Source organism: Lichenostomus cassidix, chromosome 28, assembly GCF_008360975.1.
Source record: "Lichenostomus cassidix isolate B80296 chromosome 28, HeHo_3.0, whole genome shotgun sequence".
In the NCBI taxonomy this organism is placed as follows: domain Eukaryota; kingdom Metazoa; phylum Chordata; class Aves; order Passeriformes; family Meliphagidae; genus Lichenostomus; species Lichenostomus cassidix.
This window is the reverse complement of record NC_139508.1, coordinates 131,981-150,736: the sequence shown is the minus strand read 5'-3', so window position 1 is coordinate 150,736 and position 18,756 is coordinate 131,981. Positions and strand designations below refer to the sequence as shown.

The following is an 18,756-nucleotide window of genomic DNA, read 5'->3' as shown; positions in this document are numbered from 1 at the left end:
CGCGGCTTTTTGTGCCTCTTCAGTTCCCGTGGCGTGACGTCACTGCCACAGCCCGGCCACGCCTATCCTCAGCAGGAAGTGACTCGGGGCACCCGCGGCGGGGCCGGCAGCCAATCGCAGCACCGCTTACACCTGGGTGGAGGCCGCCCGCCAATGGCGTGTCGGCTTCGTGCGCTCCTTGCCGGGCTCGGCCAATGGGCGTGTGGTGGGTGGGGCCGGTGCCCACAAACATGGCGAAGACCTACGACTATCTGTTCAAGCTGCTGCTGATCGGCGACTCGGGCGTGGGCAAGACCTGCGCCCTGTTCCGCTTCTCCGAGGACGCCTTCAACGCCACCTTCATCTCCACCATCGGTGAGCGTCGGCCGGGACCGCGCCTCTCTGCGCTACACACCGGCCCGCCTGGGGTCCCGCGGAGGTGGCGGCGGCTCGTCCCGTTCGGGGCTTTGGCTGCGGCCGCCGCGGCTCCGGGCTCGGGCCGCAGGACCGGAGGAGAAGGTTCGCTTCTATGGCGGGGGGCTCCGTATGGAGTCCGTGAGGGGTTGCTTCGTCCGGCCCCGCAGCCCCTGGGAACCGGCCGGCGCTGGGGAGCAGCGGGGAGGGAGCGCTGTGGACATGAAACTGAGCAGCGTAATTGAAGGGAAAACCATTGATTTGGCTTTTTTTGGTAAGAACTGTTAGTAAAATAGTTGCTTCTCCTTTCAGGTATTGACTTTAAAATTAGAACGATAGAGCTCGATGGCAAGAGAATCAAACTGCAGATCTGGTAAGGCTTCCCTGCTGCAGTGGGTGTCTGATAGCTGGCGCTGTGTGGTGTGCGTGGGGATGTATTGGGTTTTTATTCCAGTTGTGCTGTTCAGTAGTTTACGGTGTCTTAGAACCTAAAAGGTGGTTCTGGTGGTCTGAAGACTGATTCAAATTTATTTAAAGCTTTTGGTGGTGTTAATTTGACGTGGTGGAAGTGGTTTGTGTGAGTCCCATGTTCTGTCTGTTCCAGGGACACAGCCGGGCAGGAACGATTCCGAACCATCACAACAGCCTACTACAGAGGAGCCATGGTAGGAGGAAATTGGTGATTTTGTGATATGGGTCATGATAAACCAAACTGGGTGGGTTAGGTCAGCTGGGTCTGACATAGGAGACCCACAACTGACCCTCTTCCAGTGTGGTGCTCTGCCAGGCAGGACACTCACAGCTTTACTCCTGCTCCAAGTGGTGCTGGAGCTTTGCTGGGATGATACGGGACTTTGGAAAGGCAGCTTCCTCCATGTTTCACTCTATAAATACATGTCCCATACGCCTTATCTCACTGCCATTAACTGTGAATCAGTTGTTAAATATAGTCACTGTTAAGTTGCTTCTCTCTGCTATGGACAAACCTTTAATTTGTGCTGAAATAATCTTTCTTCACCTATAGGGCATTATGTTAGTGTATGATATCACCAATGAAAAATCTTTTGAAAATATTCGGAACTGGGTGAGGAATATTGAAGAGGTAATTTGTCTCTTTATTTATTATTGACTGTTAAAGGTGCCATTTCTTTCTCTAAAAGTAATTGAAGCTTAACTGCTTCAGAAGCATTACATTTCTGCATGTGCTGAAAGGCACTTGGAAGATAAATGAAATCAATAATAACTTCTGGAATACCTTGGCTGACAGTGATTTGTTGTGAGAGCTGTGGCCCCTGTACTTCTGAGGGCACCTGATGTGAGGTTTCCTGCCACAGCAATTGATCCAATAACTGCAGTGGTGCAGGTCACATGCTGGGATGAGGGGTTGGGGAAGCCTAGAATTCTGTGGAAGATGCTCAGGACTGGCATTTCTCTGTTGGGTACTCAGTGGGTGCGTCATCTGTCTGACAATTTTATTTACAACAATACAAAAATTTTACTTACAAAAGCCAAGCCCAAGTCTCTGGTCCATGTTTCAGCATGCCTCTCCAGATGTTGAAAAAATGATCCTGGGGAACAAATGTGATGCAAATGACAAAAGACAAGTCTCGAGAGAGCAAGGGGAGAAGGTAAGTGCCGTGGCTTTGATGTATTTTGACTTAGGCTTTTCAGAGTCTACAAACTGCTCTGATCGTTGTCTGTGTGCTGCCATGGTACCACAGTGTTGTTCCTGAGTGGAATGATTGAACATTCCCCAAGCTGTCATGGTAGTGCTTTTCCCCACAGGGATCAAAAGCTGAACCTGTATTAAGGATTCTTGTCATTTATCTATCAGGCAAGGCGACGAGTGGGATTTTTCTAAAAGGATGCTAGAGTTTGACATTGAGAAAACGTTTCTTTTGGCTGAACGCCACTGAGACAAGGTAGATGGGATTGTCTTCTCTGGTGTCAGAGGTTACTTAGCTGAGGCAGAGGGTTTTCCTGCGCTGTGGTTCTTACGAGACTGACAAGGTATTTATGGAAGAAACAAAGAAAAAGGAGCAAGTTAAAATGTGTGCAGAGTGTAAAATAACAGAGCAAGGCCAGTGAGAAGAGATGCCAATTGCAGTGAAGCTTAGTTCCTCATTTTTGCAAGCTGTTCTGTGTGAGTAAATCCCCAACTCCCGTGACTGGTGGCAGGAGGGACAGAGGCTGTGCCCAGGAGTGTTTTTGGAGCTGTTCCTGCAATTGTTCAACTACTGTTCAATCTGCTTTTGTTCAGCTTGCTGCAAGTTTTGGGATTAAATTCATGGAGACCAGTGCAAAAGCAAATATAAACATAGAGAATGTAAGTACTGATACCTTTCTCTTGTATTTATTGTCCTATTTGTGCAAACCAGCAACATGGACAGTTGCCTATCCTGGTGGGATACAGAACTGCATCATTGGGTACCACAAATGGGTTGTTAAGCACTTTTCTGCTGCACTGACCCTGGCTGGGGGTGCCAGTGTGGCTTTTGGGCTCAGAAAGAAGGTTGTGGAGCTAGAGAAGGAGCATTAAACCTGGAGCAGAGGGAAAAATACTGGAAGCTTAATGTTCTTCTATAGTATGTAGAAGTTCGGGAATGGAGATAATTGCTAAACAAAACTGTTAGAAAACATTTTTTTTACCCTGTAACACTGAACTGTTTGACTTGTCACAGGCATTTTTCACTCTTGCAAGAGATATCAAAGCAAAAATGGACAAGAAGTTGGTGAGTAATTTTGATTTCATCCATGCTGGATTCAAGTAGGGGGAAAAAAGCAAACCAAAAGCCACATTGCAAGAACTGTTTCTCAGTGTATAAAAAATGTATCATAGTCCCTTTCATGAAGGATCACTGAAAGTTCTAGAAATGTATTTTTAGTTCTGTCAAGCTGTGCTCTGATGTTGGGTTATAGACAGATGTCTCCCAATTTCAGGAATTAGCTGCAATGGTTGAGTTTTTCTAAATAAAATTACCTGTTATTTGTTTTATCAAAAGACAGGTGGAGGATAGAGCAGTTTAATGATACTTCTCACTCTTTCAGACTGAAAATCATATAAATCACATAAATTAGATATAGAGGAGGCAAACATCATACTTCAGGGTAGAAATTTCAAACTGTTTAAGAACAGGTGAAGAATTAATGGTTTTGGATAATCTTTGCCAGAATATCCTGAGCAACAACTGGGTTGTCTATTAATAACAAATAAATGCATAGTGATGTTGGATTGTTCCTTAAGAAATGTGAAATGAAGGTAATGAATATTCCTTCTACTCTTACTGAGCTTTCCACCTTCATGTGACCAGACATGAGCTGATACAGTCGGATATTTTGGGTCTTGCTGACAATTCCTAGGCCTTTCAGCAAGAGCTAGACATGTCCTGTAATTTATTATTTCTTAATCTCAGCTGGTTTTGAGTTGATGGAAGCTGAGGCATAGATGCTGGTTGAAGCTAAAAGTTGCAGATACAGTTCTCCAGGTTTTTGTCGTGGATGGTGCAAGACTGATAAATGAGTGAAGCCTCTTACTGATTTTAGGAAAGGTTTTTGTGTATGTCAGGCTTGGTTCAACAGAATGACCAGATGAAGTAGGGATGGAAGAATCTGTTAAATGTAAATAAGTAACTGGATATTCTTTACATCTTCAGGAAGGCAATAGCCCACAAGGCAGCAGCCAGGGAGTCAAAATCACACAAGACCAGCAAAAGAAAAGCAGCTTTTTCCGATGTGTTCTTCTGTGAGGGACACGGCCTTAATCTGAACTGGACTGTGCCTGTGCTAAGTGAGGTTTCCTCTGTCTGTGGACTTAGTGCTCCCAACATACCTTGTCACTTTGTGACCATCTGAATAAGAAATGGTTTATTTTGGTAATTGTCTGACTCTTCAGTCTTGGAGATGAAACAAGTTTATTTTTGTCAGATTGCCACTGGGCGTGTGTATTGTCTAGCAGAGGGAGAACAGATAACATGTGACCTGGGATGCAGCACCTTTGCTGACAGACTTCAATCTTCGTTCATCTCTGTCACATATCCAGTTTAGAAAGATGAAGTTATGATCAAAGAAACTTAAATGCCACAATAAAGTACAGGTATGCATACATGGTACGTGTGCAAAGCCAGTGTGCAGCTGCACACAGAACAGTGGCATGAGACCATCCCAGAAATGGAATGAGGTGAGCAGTGCAGGCTGATGCTTTTTCAGGAGTTAGGAGGGAGCTTTCTGCAGCTCCACCTCTTTGCTACTACAGAGAAACTCCTTTATCTGCCTGTCATTTACTCAGTTGTGTTACTCTAGACAATCCACAAGTACAATTGAAGTTTTAAAAAAATTCTTCTCAAAGGAATCTCTATTTTTTTAAAAAAAGAATGTGTGCTGTAAATAGAATCGGTCCTTACCATTGGGAATTTATCCATGTTAGACTTGACTGTGCATAATTAAATACTCCAGACATTTAGATGTGTTTAACAGGAGCTGATGGCTACAGTGAGCCTGTGATCATCAGTGATCATCCTGTGCAGATGATCTGTCATTTGTTCTTGGACAACTAGGGTCAGGCAGGGACACTTAGACAAAATCTGTGATCTTACAGTAGGTGGCTTTACCACTCTCCAGCTGGGAATGACTCCAGATCTGTGATGACACAGTACGTAGTGTTAAATCGTGACAAGGAAATGTATTGCACTGCTCCCAGTTGCGTGTTCCCAAGCACACTTGCTCACATATGCAAATAAATGTTGCACATCAGAACACTTTCTGAAAAGAGACTCTTTTAAACTGAGAGTGGCCCTGCTGCTGGGTATCAATCACCACAAACATCAGGCAGCAACAACCTTTTTATAGCATCTGTCGGTGCATGTCCAGTCCTCACGGGAACAGTCTTTGTACTCATTCCCACAAGCCCAATCCATTACATTCCAATGTGTGAAATGCAAGAGCCAAGTACAGCTCCTCAATGGGTGGTTGCTCACAGGGCAGGGGCTGTGAGACTGAGTCTGGATTAGACTGACAAAAGGAGCCAGTAAGAGCATAAACTTCCAAGGCTGCTGTCAGCAGATTACAATGACAGTGTATCTGATTCCAGTGAACACACCAGTTGTGTCCTCTATCTTGCTGGAACTGAAACATGCTTTGTTTACATTGACAACTGCACTTAAGGGTAAAATTAAAGTTGATTTTGAAGTTGTTGGATTTACTTACCGGTTTTGTTTTCTTCAAGTTCGTGGTACTGAACTCTGGCCTCAGTAGCACTAATAAGTGTTGCTGTAGTTAGAGATCTGTTGGATTCAAAATTAAACTTTATAAATCTGCAGTATGCAATTGGACCCAATGGGAATACTGTCTGTTCTAAAATGGAAAAAGATTTCACTGTATAAGTTACTGGTTTATAAAAATTCTGTTTTATAAAAAGTTTAGATGCTACCAACCATTTATTTTTTAGTAGCAAATTACAATGAGCTCTGTCCTGATTAAAGCTTTCCTCTAACTAGAACCACATGATGGTTTGGTTTTTTGTTTACTTGTGGCTTTTTAGCATGAGGACTAGATAAACATGCACTGTAGTGGATTTACACACAGATGTGTTGAAGAGGCTTCTAGACAGTGTGTGCTTCAGAGTATAGTTAACACAGGTATGTAGACTGGACAAGCAGCACCTCTGCATCTGTGTAACGATTTGCTGCTGGCTTAGTAATAGCTGTGGATTTTCTCGCATCTGTCTTGTGCTTTATACAGCCAGATGTTGAGCCAGATTTATTTTTCAGAGTGACTGGAAAAATTGGTTGTTTATCTAACTTGATACCACAGGTCTGCCGTGATGCTGGGTCTTTCCTGTGGACTGTATGAATAACTCATCTCAAGATGGGAAAGAAACCATATTCATTTACAGTGGGTAAAACTTGAAAGATGGTATTCTGATTTAGAAAATGAGTGAAAAATCACAAGTTACCTTTGCATTCAGCAGTCTTTGTATGTGAATACCTTCTGTTTAAACTTATGCTGGTTCTTGCATATGTTTATGTACCTAATTATAACATTACTTCCTTTGAAATTGTTGAGTTTACTCTACAAACAACATTATTGCTTGATCTCAGGAAGTCTCATACAGTTACTGTGACTACAGTCATCACTGTACTTCTGGGTATGAAGGCTCTACGCAGACATTAAATCTCTGTAAGCAACACGAAACCTAAAATGCAAGTGTAAGAGAGGAAAAGGTTAAAGACACTGCACATGGGCTTAGCTATGTGTCACTAAACACAGGCATCAAATCTAGAAGTACGTAGGAGAAGTACAATATGTTGCCATCACATCATTCAATTACTGTGTTTATTAAGTATGAAATGTAACGGAAAATGCAATTATCAGAGAGGTACTGCATAAATACATAGAGTAATCTACTTGTGTTTAAGCTTTCTTTAACTAAGAAGAAAAAAACCCCTGGAAATTGGGTACAAAATCCGTAAAACTGAGTAATTCAAGTAGGTCTGCAAAACTAACCGTGCTTACTACACATTCTCAGTGTCTAAATACCACTAAAATGTCAGATAATTGGTTAACATTTGTTTTGTAGAGAAACAAAGCCATTTTTGAGCATGTCCTCAAATTCCCTTATTTTAGTGAGTATCATGGAATTCTGTGGTTGACCTTATTTTTGAGGCTGGTTGCAGTACTTTGCATAGTCATCACCCCTTGGGGTGGGGACGTGTCAGTCTGTCAATAAATGGTGGAACTGCTGTTTTAACACTTAATTAACACTCGTCTGTGTCCTGTGCTGACAGGCACAGCTCATGTTCCTTGACATCAGAGCCTTATTGCCAGCATCAGACTGCCAGCCTCAGATTTATAAATCCTATGGATTATTGTAAGTCTCCTTACTGCTGCTGAAAATTATTTGGTCTCTCCTTTCATGTGAGATGCTGATCATCTCCCTGATGGTTGCTAAGGGGTTATTGTGGTGGTGTGTTTGGCTGATGATTATGCTCAAAACTGCCATGATTTCTTGTTCTCTTGAACTTGCCAGGGGAATGCACAAACAGCTGTGTGAGGATGGGCTCCTTTGTACTTGTAGAACTTGCAGGGCTTGGGGAAGAATGATGACTAGCTTGTGTCTTCATTTCTAGCTTAACTAAAGATCTGTTCAAAGGAATGTGAAGGGCAACTGCAGTCTGAGTGTTCCAGGCTGCCTTATTCCCTGACCCATCCATCACTGATCCCTGGAGTTTCTGTGGTTACTAAAGTTAACTGGTCTCTCCAGCCTTTCTGCAGGACTCGTCTGCTCTACACTGAGTGTGAGTTTGGACTTACAACTTTGTTTTGAAGGGAATTTAATGCATCCCAAAATTTGTAAAAATAACTGTAAATTGTTTTTTTTTGAATGATCACTTCTGGCTGCCACCCTTCCCACATTACAACTGCTTTCTTAAACACTCCTCATTGATTTTCATCTTTGTATTAAAACAAAACTGTTGTTTATTACAGTGTCTGTTTTTACTCTCTTGTACAGGACCCTGAGCACTGCATAAATAAACTTCTTATGAAAAGAGAATTTTACAGACTTAAATTGGTCAATCCTGTTCATCATTTGTGCATAGGAAATGTGGTGGGTGTGGCAAATGGGATTTCTGAAAATGGGGAAGAGGAAGAGGACCTGGGTCTTGTTTCTAAACTATGCTAACTTTCTCATTGTAAATCCTGCACTGTGGGAGAATACTTCAGGAATTGATTCACTGGACCATTTATTAAGACTATAAATAATCAGAGGAGTTACTTACACAATTTTTATTAACCACAATGTATTTGAAACTTAAGGAATTTTTTACCGGTTAAGGCATTTTTGGGGCGAATTTTTAGAGGTGTTAGTTTGATACAAGTTCCTTTACTACCTGGTGACATCTGAACTTTAAAAAAATTATGTCCCTTCTCACAGTCCAGGCCAGGTTTGCTCTAGGCTGAGGGTGGGGAATAGACATTTTGCTAAATTACAGGGAAATCTTGATGGAGAGCTTAATGAATTGTTCCTCTTAAAGATATTAATGACAGTTCTCTGACTGCTTCAGTTACCAGAAGTTGTCCTCTTTGCCCCTCTCATCTTGTGCTCTCATGGTTGGTAATCTCAGGTGAAGTAATAGTTGTTGAAAGTCCTGGAAGCACTCCTGTCCCCATGTTTGACTAGATTCAGATTCGAATATGAAAGGTGCTGTTAAAAAAAGAAAGTCATGATCACTTATGTATTGCTCTATTCAAAGGATTTCCTACAGTCAATTCTAGGACTCTATTATAAATTGGAAACTGTTCTTCAAAGCATTTGCAAAGACTGGGTATATTAAATGCAAGACTCAAATGCTGTTTTGTGTAAGATGTGCATCAGAAATCACATTAACACTACGTTGAGCATTGAGTGAGCAAATTTCATGCACTTGTCAATGCAGCCTAAGCGCTAATACTAACTTTTTAAGTTACAAAGACTGTCTGTCATGTAAAAAATACTTTGGATGTTCAAAAGCAAGTCAGGAAGCCTCCAGGCTTTTTCAAGCATCTATTTTTGCAGTGTTTGTAGTGGGCAACTCTACTAGAACCTGCCCAGGAAGAGTGGTGATCTGCAAAGGCTGAGCAGACATAAACACACACTTCAGAGGCTTCTGACAAGGAAACTAAGAGAGTTTTGTCTTAGAAATTAAAAGCAAATATTACCTGAGGAAATCTGGAGCTCGTATGATCATATGCTGAAAGTCTTCCAAGGACAGCTTGCCATCATTGTCCACATCAGCCTCGTAAATCACCTTTTCACACACAAGACTGACTTCTTCTGGGGTCAGTTCATTTCGGGTTAATTTGTTAACAGTTTTCTCTAGATCTAATTTGCATATGTAATCGTCATTGTTAAAATCTGATAAAGGAGATAAAGTTAATTTAAAGTGACAAAAGTCAGTATTTTACATGGTTGTTTGCCAACACCCAATAGAAGGGTTTGGTTTCCAGGCTGTGATGGATTTATATCAGTAGAACTCTCAAATCAGAAATGAAGTTACCTCTCTCTAATTGTAAAAGAAATCAGTTACAAAATAAAAATCTATTAATTTCTCCTTTTCATACATAAGGGCAACAATTGCAAGTAGTTTAATGGCTAAACACAGCCTAGCCATCATTAAATCATTCCAGCAAGTTTGTGTTGGTTTGATATATTGTCTTTAGCTGACCATAAAGAAAGTAACTGTAAATGGTACCTTAAAAAAATCTTTACATTTGTCCTTGGAGAAAAAAGCCTGCAGTGTGCTGCTTCCCTCCCTCTCCTTCCCAAATCCACCCTACAGATTTATGGGCAGCCAAATCCCCCGTGCTGTACTTTCCCACGGTGCCCCTCAGACAGAAATATTTCTTAAATGTTTATTAGCTCTTGAAAACTGCAGATAATTTCAAATTCTAAATTTTGTAGTAAATCCTAATCTCAAATAAATAAGAGACAAAAGGATAAAGAAAACCAGAAGTTTTTGGAAGAGGGAGAGCAAACATTCAAATGCAATTTAAAAAAATGATAACTAGAAATCATTATGGTGACACAGCGAGGATTTTGGAGCCCTACATGAAACTGCAGGATTTTCCCCTTTACTTTTTACACGTCTCACTCACCGTAAATTTTAAAAGCATAATAAGCTTTCAAGTCTCTGGGAGCCATTTCACTTAGCACAGAAAACATGTCCAAAAAATCATCTAAAGTCATATCGCCATCTCCGCGCTCTGAGAACACCTCTGCTATTCGCTGGCGGAATGGGTTGTCCTGGGAAACAGAGCACAGGAGCAGGGGAAGGTTGTTGGAAAATATAATTTTCCAGCAAAATTCATGCTAACCGAGCAGAGCTGAGCAAGGCTTCAGTGTTCCCAGGCCTCAGTGAAATTCCGACAAGCTGCAGTGGTTGTTTGCCTGAGAATGTTTTGTGGGAAGAATGCCATGAGAAAGATTAGGAGTCAGGAGTGTTATGAGAAAAGAATAAGGGAGTTAACAAGAGAATCCCTGAATGTGTGAGAACAGCTGCAGGTGTGTGTGTATCTATAATTAGAAATATCTGTAACAGTATATAAGTCTCTCGTTTAGTGAAATAAAATTGGAGCTTACTTTATATCTCATATTGAGAGTGCTGTGAGTTTTCCCTCGCGCCGCATCTCGTTAAATGGTGACCTCCGACGTGATACGGAGCGAGCAACGGACCCTGACAACGGAGTTTTACGACCCGGCTTCTGAGAGCGGCGCGAACGGAGAGGTGCTAGAGGAGTGCAGCCTCAGCGTGTCGTGTCTTTGCCCGAATTGGCAAAGGTCGGAAGACACAGGTGATTACCTGCCTACCGTGAGGGCTATACTCGGTAAACTGCACAACTCTGGCAACTTGCGAGCCTCGATCGAGTGCTTAGACGGTGTTGACCAGGACCTGAAAACCAGCTGGACCCAAAATGGAATCAGAGGTAGCCCGAATTTTATTGTTATGCTTTTTAGAAAAGCACGAACTCAGTAGCCTGTTTTATTTGGCTGGCCTGATGGCAGTAGGACAAGTTTATGGATTTTTTATAAATCCTATTACAGTATTCAGTGTAACAGAATGGTTGAATTACGGAGCTGTTTTGCTTTTGGACTGTGATAAAATTGCAAGAAAGCTTGGCAAACCATGGAGCAAAATTGTAGCCTGCTTACAAATACATGCCACAGAGCAAAACCTTACGTGGCTCACGGCGCAGGACATAGTACCCGCATTAAGCAGAGAAAAGCCTGTGAATTACTGTGCCGCTTTTGATATGCGTAATACTTCGGCAGCCGCGGCACAGCTGCCAGGGAAACCCCCCCCGCCGGGGAGGGGGGGGGAGAGACTGCTGATAGCCGAGAATTCAAAGTTGCTCGATTGGATGAAAAATCTGTTCCTGTCTCAATATATCATAGAGTATGGCAATGTTACAACGAAAAACATCTTAGCTGCTTTGTTTGAGAGAGTCACTGTTGGACTTTTGCCAGAACAACTGAACATTTTGTTAGAACGAGCTCCGATATCGCGGGTAAAGAAACAGAGTAACCAGAACTCATCCCGATGTTACCGATGTGGGAGTGAGAGACGCATGCAGAAAAACTGTAGCAGAAAAAGTTGGTGTTTCTACTGTAACAAAGATACTCACAGCACAGAAGCTTGCAAAAACAAAAAGAACAAACAGAGGGTGACCAGTGACCCGGGAGCAGCGGCGGCCCCTGCCCTGCGGCACGCCTGTGGAGGAAGTTGTTCCAGCCGTGGCTTCTGGCCGAATGACAACCAGAGCGGAAGTCCCAGAGGGTACCCCGGTGGGCGGAGTCGCGAGCCATCCACGCCTCCTTCACTGCCCCAACTGTGATGCCTGTGGTGAAACCCTAAACTCTACTGATTGACAGCTTCAGCAACGAACCAGAACTAACCAACAGCGTTGCCAGCAGAAACAGCAGTTTGATACAAGATAGAGTTGTTTCTTTTGTAATCATGGAGAACTTTTAAGAATTTCAAAGATGCGAATCTTCTTCAATGCTCTGAACTAGAGATCCTTCATCTCCCGCTCGGGAATCACGTCCATGTCATTCCCCATGGTGGCAGCGATCCCGCCGCGCTCTCTAGCTTCAGAAACAAATCTTTGAACACATTCTCCAGCTGTTTTCTCCAAAACCTCTAATTATTCGCTTTGCAGAGTGAAACATCCATTGCCACGTATTGACCAACAGGCCAAAACCTATTTCCAGCAACATACTAATAAAGAAGCATTGTAACAAGATATTATCCTGATAAAAAAAATAATAACACCTTGAATACTAAAAGCCTTAAATGAAAATTGAATTTTGCTAAAGCATTTGTGTGTATGTGTGAATGTTATAGGCCTACTGAGAGTGTTTGCTTTTTGAATGCTTTAATGTGTAAATGAAGGCTGTGATTAATGAGAATGTGATTTTGATTTCTTGAGAGTTTTAAGGTGTGAATGAAAACCTGTGAGTGAAGTTATACTGAATAGTTTAAATTACCTGTTAAGTATCTTTTGATTAAGCATAGATTCTATTAAAGTTAAGTAATAGTGAATTTAAATTCTATTAAGCTGTAAGTTCTGCTAAAGTTAAAATTCTGTTAAGTAATATTAAGTGATGTTAATTTTAAATTCTGTTAAGTTTAAATCTTGTTAGAGTTAAGTTGTTAAGATAATATCAATTTTAAATTCCATTATAGTTAAGTCCTAATTGTTGGTTTAAGATAAGAGTTATTAAGATTAAGTTTTATTCATTTTTAGTGATATTAATTTTAAGTTTTAAATTTGTTAGTTTATATTATTATTCACAAAAGCTTTGTAGTTTTATCTTTCTTAGTTAAAAGTTAAGTAATAATATCTACTATTTTCAAATATTTCATCTCACCTTATATAGCTATCTACAAAAGTGGTAACATGTTAAGATACTCTCCTTATTGATATTAATCAAAGCTTGTTTATAAGATGTTTTAAGAAAACCCTTCCACTTAGCACCTAAGCTCTGGCCAAGCTTTGGTTCTAACTGGCTGGGAAACATGCCATGAGTCCCAAAGTGTTCTACATCAAAATGTGATCAATTAATTTTCGTTTACTAAATTGAATTTATAGAAGCTAAACCTTCTTCCAAGTAAACTTAGAGTCCTTGTCCGGAAAAGGTTCTCTAAACTTTACCTGTGAAGTGAATGTTTTCAGCAATGACAATTTCTAGACCATGGCAACATATCTAACTAGTGAAATTTCCTTAAGTAACTTTATAGCAATTCTAATAATAACAATTACTTATAGCAAAGCAAATTAATCTGATAACAAGACAATGTCTGTTCTCACAAGAGAAATGGGGGAATTGTTGGAAAATATAATTTTCCAGCAAAATTCATGCTAACCGAGCAGAGCTGAGCAAGGCTTCAGTGTTCCCAGGCCTCAGTGAAATTCCGACAAGCTGCAGTGGTTGTTTGCCTGAGAATGTTTTGTGGGAAGAATGCCATGAGAAAGATTAGGGAGTCAGGAGTGTTATGAGAAAAGAATAAGGGAGTTAGCAAGAGGATCCCTGGGTGTGTGAGAACAGCTGCAGGTGTGTGTGTATCTATAATTAGAAATATCTGTAACAGTATATAAGTCTCTCGTTTAGTGAAATAAAATTGGAGCTTACTTTATATCTCATATTGAGAGTGCTGTGAGTTTTCCCTCGCGCCGCATCTCGTTAGAAGGTCATCCTTACTAGCATTGATTTCAATGCAGATAAGGCAACTGGAGCAAGATTATTTTTGTTGAAACACCTTTTTGGCAAATTCTCCCCTTTCTGTCTCTAAAGTCTTGTCTAATGTTGTGTCAGAAGCAGCCACACCCACACTCTGCTTTAGCCTTTGTGCAGTTTCAGGGTGTTTTCTGGGAATTACTAGAAGCTCCCAGAAAGACTTTCGACTTTGATAGCCCAAATTTATTTCTATGTCACCCTCCCAGCAATTAATCCTGGATGAATTATTAAAAAAGGGTAGATGAAACTGAAATGTGTCACTTGAGTCATGTGCTCGGTACCTTGAGCTCTGGCATGCTGCCGATGAGCTCGTAGGGAAGTGTCACGGCTGGTTTGTTGGTGTAGTCAAGGGGAACGAGCTGCGGGGCCAGATCTCGATACCTGTAAAACAGCCTGAGAGAGAAAGAAAGGCTTGGGAGCTGAACGAGCTCTTTAGACTTTTAAGAACAATGTGTTTTGCTTTTCCACCTCATTTTTCACGCTTTGCATTCATTACCAGATGGAGATCAGTCACTAAGTAACAGTATGTTTTTGTTGGAAGGACCATTATTAAAACAAGAAACATCGTGTGACTGGTGAAAAATACAAAACTTCATTATAGAACTATTAGGTGAAAACGCTTACACAGGACACGCAGCCAAACGGTTATGAGAGGAGAATGAGTTCATATTTTCAGTGAGGACTCTCGGTCCCACCTGAGCAGAATCCTGATCCTCCCTTTATCAGATCCTTTGGCCAGAGATTAATTAGAGAGTTCAATGAGGTACATGAGGGCTTCGGGGAAAAATGCATTTTGGAGCAGCAGTGTAATCATTTACAAGAAAAACATGAAGAAAAGTTGACACAATCATTATCGTTTTCATAAACCAACAACATATGCCATAGAATAACAGTATACTTTGAAACGTCTTAAAGCAACGTGACAGAAACGTGGATGTCACTGCCACTAAGACATAACTTTTTACATTTATTTCTGATAAATAAAGAGGGGCTAGTACATTAATACAAAATTTGGAATTCTGACTCAGTTTAGGATAGATAACACAGGGTTTGTAAATGCAAAAAGCCCACAAAAATGCTCAGATTGCCCCAAGGTATCACTTCAAATTTGAGTAAATCAATTTAAAAGTTATTTTTTAATACTTTACCCTCTATGTAACCTGCCTTTACAGCAATCTCTGCCCTTTACTCACCATATGCATACAGAAGACTCACCTCAAAATTTCTTTCCTTGTGAAGAATGTGCAGTCCTATGAAATAAGAAAAGGTACAGCATGTAATGACAGCTTTTACATGCATTGGCCAAACTTTTCCCATGCAGTGACTTATATTAAGTTATACTGTAGTTTATGCATAAGCATTAAAGATTTCTTTTACAATTAGGAGTATTTTATAACCCTTCCTCTTGATGTAAAAATCAAACTATGTTTCTAAAATATTTGCTGAAATTCAGTACTTCTACTTTTTAATTTTTAAAAGATGTTATTTTAAAAAACCCAACAACACCTCTGCCATTATTCAATGTTCCACCCAAACAGCCATTTATTTTGGTTTATACCTGATATGCATCCAGTTGTTCTTGAGTGAAAACGGTTTGCTTGTTGCCCATTTTGAGCTGGGAATACTGACTCTTGTCAGTTCTTCCCCAAAGGCACCTTTATAGGTCATCTGGATATTCAGTTATTAAAAGCGGCAACAATGAGGTTCAGGTACAGCAGAGGATCAGGTAACCAACTTCTGCAGGCTGCCAAGTATCATAATAGGAGCATTTCATCAAATCTTTAGTCTGGCTGCTTGAGGCTCTTATCCAGCAGCATTCACCTGTCTCCTGTGTGCACCAGGAAGACTCAGGTTACAGGATTTAGCCAAACAAGTAATAGCTGCTCATCAGTGCCCTTGAGCTTCAGGTAGACTCAGTGGATCCTGCTTTTTCATACCTTCAGATACAATGAATTAACTGAGAAGTGTTAGTAGTGTTTTCCTTCTTTAAGAATTAACACCAAATGATGGAAATTTGGTAACCCCCCCTCCTTTCTGTGTCACTTTTTATAGAATCATAGAATAGTAAAGGTTGGAAAAGCCCTTTTAGACCATGGAGTGCAACCATTAACCCAGCACTGCCAAGGTCACCGCTATACCATGTCCCCCCAAGTGCCACATCCACATATTTTTTGAACACTTCACGGATGGTGAATCCACCACTGTCCGGGGTGGCCTGTGCCAGTATTTTGCCTCAATGCACATTGTTATAATACACTAATGCTAGTGGTAGTTTGTACTGGAGGTAGTACCCATAAAGTCCACTCACTCCCTTTCTTCTGCATCATCTGCTGATGTTTGTTACTAGTGATTAATTGTTATTAGCATGATATCCATCCATACTGATACATACATGGCCTTTACACTAAAAAGACGCATGTCCAGCTCATAAAGGTGAACAGAAATGTGATGCTACAGGCTGTATGAAAAATTAAAAAACAGGAAAAAAAGGAGGAACTGGCTGCACAGCATGTGGCAGGCTGCTTTTTAATGGATCTGTAAAATCTCTTTTTCTGGGTCACTGGTTCCCACTGGCTGGTGGAAGATCCATTCCTGGGGCAGGCTTGCTCATCAAGGCACCTTGACATGGCAAAAGCTATCTGGAATGGTTATGTTTGGGGTGGAACAAGAAGTGTGGAGAGGGATCAGGCTGGTTTCTCCAGGTGTAGCCTGGATCTCCATGTGTGCTCCTCAGGGTGACTCTGGCCTGTTGTCCACAGAATCAGATTCATTATGTGGTGTGCAGCAAGCCAGTAATTGCATATTTGAGAGAGACATTGATTATTTGCACAAGCCTGGATGCTTGGTGGGTTTCCACAAATCAAACACACCCCACTGGACTTTCCATGCCATTTACAGAAGTTCAGAGTTACTTTTTTTCTGAGGTCAGCCCCTCTATTAAAATTATTTAGTAACTTCCATACAAGTTAGCCAGTCCCCAGCTAACTTCTCCACATGCCCAGGGGAAGGGTCTACTCCTGGGCAGGGTCTCTTTGACCCAGATACATGATTTTTAGTATTATAATGAAGACAGTTCAGCTGAAGGATATACAGACCTTGAGTCTTTTGCCAAATTATCAATGTATACATACACATGCATCAACACCTTGATTTACTACATTCCTAAAGCTTGTCAGTTCCCATATGTCCTTAACTAAGGGCTGCTGGCCGCTGGCTTTCCACTCATTAGGTCTCCTTTTTTGCTGATTAGGTTTGAAATTGTACAAAGAGTTTACATCAAAAAAACATTCTCGTTTAAGATAATCTTGACATATTCCACATTTTGCAATAGTCCCGCTTCGGTTCCCCTCACGGAGAAACTCCCGTGAGCTCATTCCCCCTTCACGGACGGAGCGGACGGGGCCCGCTTCCCGTGCTCCTCACGGAAGTGCAAAGCGGCTCATTCCCGCCTCGGCTCCCCTCACAGCGGGGCGCTCGGGGCTCCAGCGCGGCTCCCGTCCTGGAGCGCCCCGGCTGCGCCGTTGCCGCGGTGCCGGCAGGGGGCGCGGGCGCGGCCGTTCCGCCATGGCGGATTACGAGGCGGTGCAGCGCGGTCCTCTGCGGCTGAAGGGCAGCGGGGGGGCCCTGGGGGCCGGCAAGCGGTGAGTGGAGCCCGGGGGAAACCGGGGGAAACCGGGGGGAACCGGGGGCGGGGAGGAGGAACCGGGAGAACGGTGGGCGAGGAGGGTGCACACAGCCTCGCGCTGAGCGCTGACCGGACGCTCCCCGCAGGAAGAAGAAGGCGGCGAAAGACAAGGCCCAGATCCTGGAGCAGATCGTGAGCAGCAAGAAGCAGGAGGAGGAGAAGAAGCGCGGGCTGGACAAGCGGACCCCGGCGCAGGTGGCCTACGAGAAGATGCAGGAGAAGCGGGTAAGGCGTTAAAAACCCCCGTCACCCCTCGGGTGCGGCCGCTGAGGGGGCTGTGAGTGCCGGGAGTAACCGGCCCTTTTGTGTCTCCTGCAGCAAATGGAGCGGATCCTGAAGAAAGCGTCGAAAACCCACAAGCAGCGAGTGGAGGTGAGCTAAACCATCCCGAGCTCCTCAGGCCATCGTGTATTTATTACTGTTGGGCTGAAGGAACTATTTCACTTTGTGAAACAAAAGCAGGGACGCAGCGGGTCTTGTGGTTGAACTTGGTGATGTCAGCACCCGTGTTCTTTCTGTTTCCTTCCCCCAGGACTTCAACAGGCACTTGGATACTCTGACTGAGCATTACGACATTCCCAAAGTCAGCTGGACTAAATGACCGGGCTGCTTGTCACACCTCTGGAGCTGGAGTTGTGTTTTGTTTGTATCAAGCAGGGTTGCCTTGTAAATCTGTGTTTTCTCCATATTGTCTAATATATCTTCTGAGCTTTTGTGACTTTGTACTGTCTTATTTTATAGTCTTGTGTTTTAAAACCAAACATGCAACAAAGCCTCCTCTGGGCTGAGGAGCTCTGGTTTACGTGGATGCAGAGGGCTGGTTTTTTTTTTAGTGTTTATGATGAGATTAAGGCCTAAAATAATTGCTGCGAGCAAGATGGGAAATGTTCCTTTATTTGTTTGGTTTTAACAGTTCTCCCTTTTTGAAGTGAAGAATGTGACAGTCTGACATTTAAGTTTCTCTTGTAAGTTATGCAAATTGTATAATTGCTTTCTATCAAGTTCTTTTAGAGGCCATGTTGCAAAATGTGAAATATGTAAAATTGTCTTAAGAAAGGACCTGTGTACACTTTTCAAGCCTTATCCGCAACAAGGGACGTTTAATCCATGAAGTAGAGAGCAGCCAATAAGCTGTAAGTGATGTCCAGGTTTTGATAGCTGGTGTGCTGGATTTGTGGAATCCTACCAACCACCCAGGCTTGTGCAACTCTGAAACATGAAATCATCAGTGTCTCTTCAAGCCTGTTTAATTACTGGCTTGCTGCACACCAGGGAATGAGCCCGAATTTTGTGGAAAACAATACCATTTTTATCTTGAGCTCTTTCAGAGATGAGGGGTCTGCTGCAACTTGTACCTTCAATGTAACTTATTAAAACGCTGCTTTCATCCCCTTTTTTCGTGCTGATT

At 42.2% G+C, this 18,756-nt stretch overlaps 3 protein-coding genes across 4 annotated transcripts; 2 read left to right on the top strand and 1 right to left on the bottom strand.

Annotated features, from left to right (window-relative positions):
- Positions 1-93: 93 nt before the first annotated feature.
- On the top strand, positions 94-7,957 carry RAB8A (RAB8A, member RAS oncogene family). Its single transcript, XM_085040363.1, has 8 exons — positions 94-354; positions 706-766; positions 998-1,058; positions 1,418-1,495; positions 1,932-2,021; positions 2,654-2,719; positions 3,075-3,125; positions 4,047-7,957. Exons 1-8 carry the CDS (start codon positions 195-197, stop codon positions 4,137-4,139), a joined length of 660 nt encoding a protein of 219 aa, XP_084896489.1. The 5' UTR covers positions 94-194; the 3' UTR covers positions 4,140-7,957.
- On the bottom strand, positions 7,017-17,056 carry CIB3 (calcium and integrin binding family member 3). Of its 2 annotated transcripts, none has more exons than XM_085040364.1 (6): positions 15,222-17,056; positions 14,879-14,913; positions 13,945-14,056; positions 10,024-10,171; positions 9,088-9,283; positions 7,017-8,593 (listed from the first exon to the last, which is right to left on the bottom strand). In XM_085040364.1, the coding sequence occupies exons 1-6, from the start codon at positions 15,270-15,272 to the stop codon at positions 8,572-8,574; spliced, it is 564 nt and encodes a 187-aa protein (XP_084896490.1). In that variant the 5' UTR covers positions 15,273-17,056; the 3' UTR covers positions 7,017-8,571. The 2 variants fall into 2 exon arrangements, with proteins under 2 accessions (XP_084896490.1, XP_084896491.1); XM_085040365.1 differs by having other exon boundaries at positions 9,088-9,250.
- An 89-nt stretch (positions 17,057-17,145) lies between these two features.
- Positions 17,146-18,063, top strand: FAM32A (family with sequence similarity 32 member A). The gene is made up of 4 exons (XM_085040366.1): positions 17,146-17,304; positions 17,435-17,573; positions 17,667-17,720; positions 17,881-18,063. The coding sequence occupies exons 1-4, from the start codon at positions 17,228-17,230 to the stop codon at positions 17,947-17,949; spliced, it is 339 nt and encodes a 112-aa protein (XP_084896492.1). The 5' UTR covers positions 17,146-17,227; the 3' UTR covers positions 17,950-18,063.
- The last annotated feature ends 693 nt before the right edge of the window (positions 18,064-18,756 follow it).

Bases quoted from the DNA above. Each gene is read 5' to 3' on its own strand.
- RAB8A (XM_085040363.1), top strand. From the start codon at position 195: ATGGGCGTGTGGTGGGTGGGGCCGGTGCCCACAAACATGGCGAAGACC. The intron at 1,496-1,931 runs GTAATTTGTCTC...TCCATGTTTCAG, and splicing joins GGGTGAGGAATATTGAAGAG to CATGCCTCTCCAGATGTTGA. The intron at 3,126-4,046 runs GTGAGTAATTTT...TTACATCTTCAG, and splicing joins CAAAAATGGACAAGAAGTTG to GAAGGCAATAGCCCACAAGG.
- CIB3 (XM_085040364.1), bottom strand. From the start codon at position 15,272: ATGGGCAACAAGCAAACCGTTTTCACTCAAGAACAACTGGATGCATAT. The intron at 14,914-15,221 runs GTATAAACCAAA...CTTATTTCATAG, and splicing joins AACAACTGGATGCATATCAG to GACTGCACATTCTTCACAAG. The intron at 10,172-13,944 runs GTACCGAGCACA...TCTGTTTCCCAG, and splicing joins GCAGCATGCCAGAGCTCAAG to GACAACCCATTCCGCCAGCG.
- FAM32A (XM_085040366.1), top strand. From the start codon at position 17,228: ATGGCGGATTACGAGGCGGTGCAGCGCGGTCCTCTGCGGCTGAAGGGC. The intron at 17,574-17,666 runs GTAAGGCGTTAA...TGTCTCCTGCAG, and splicing joins AGAAGATGCAGGAGAAGCGG to CAAATGGAGCGGATCCTGAA. The intron at 17,721-17,880 runs GTGAGCTAAACC...TCCTTCCCCCAG, and splicing joins CCCACAAGCAGCGAGTGGAG to GACTTCAACAGGCACTTGGA.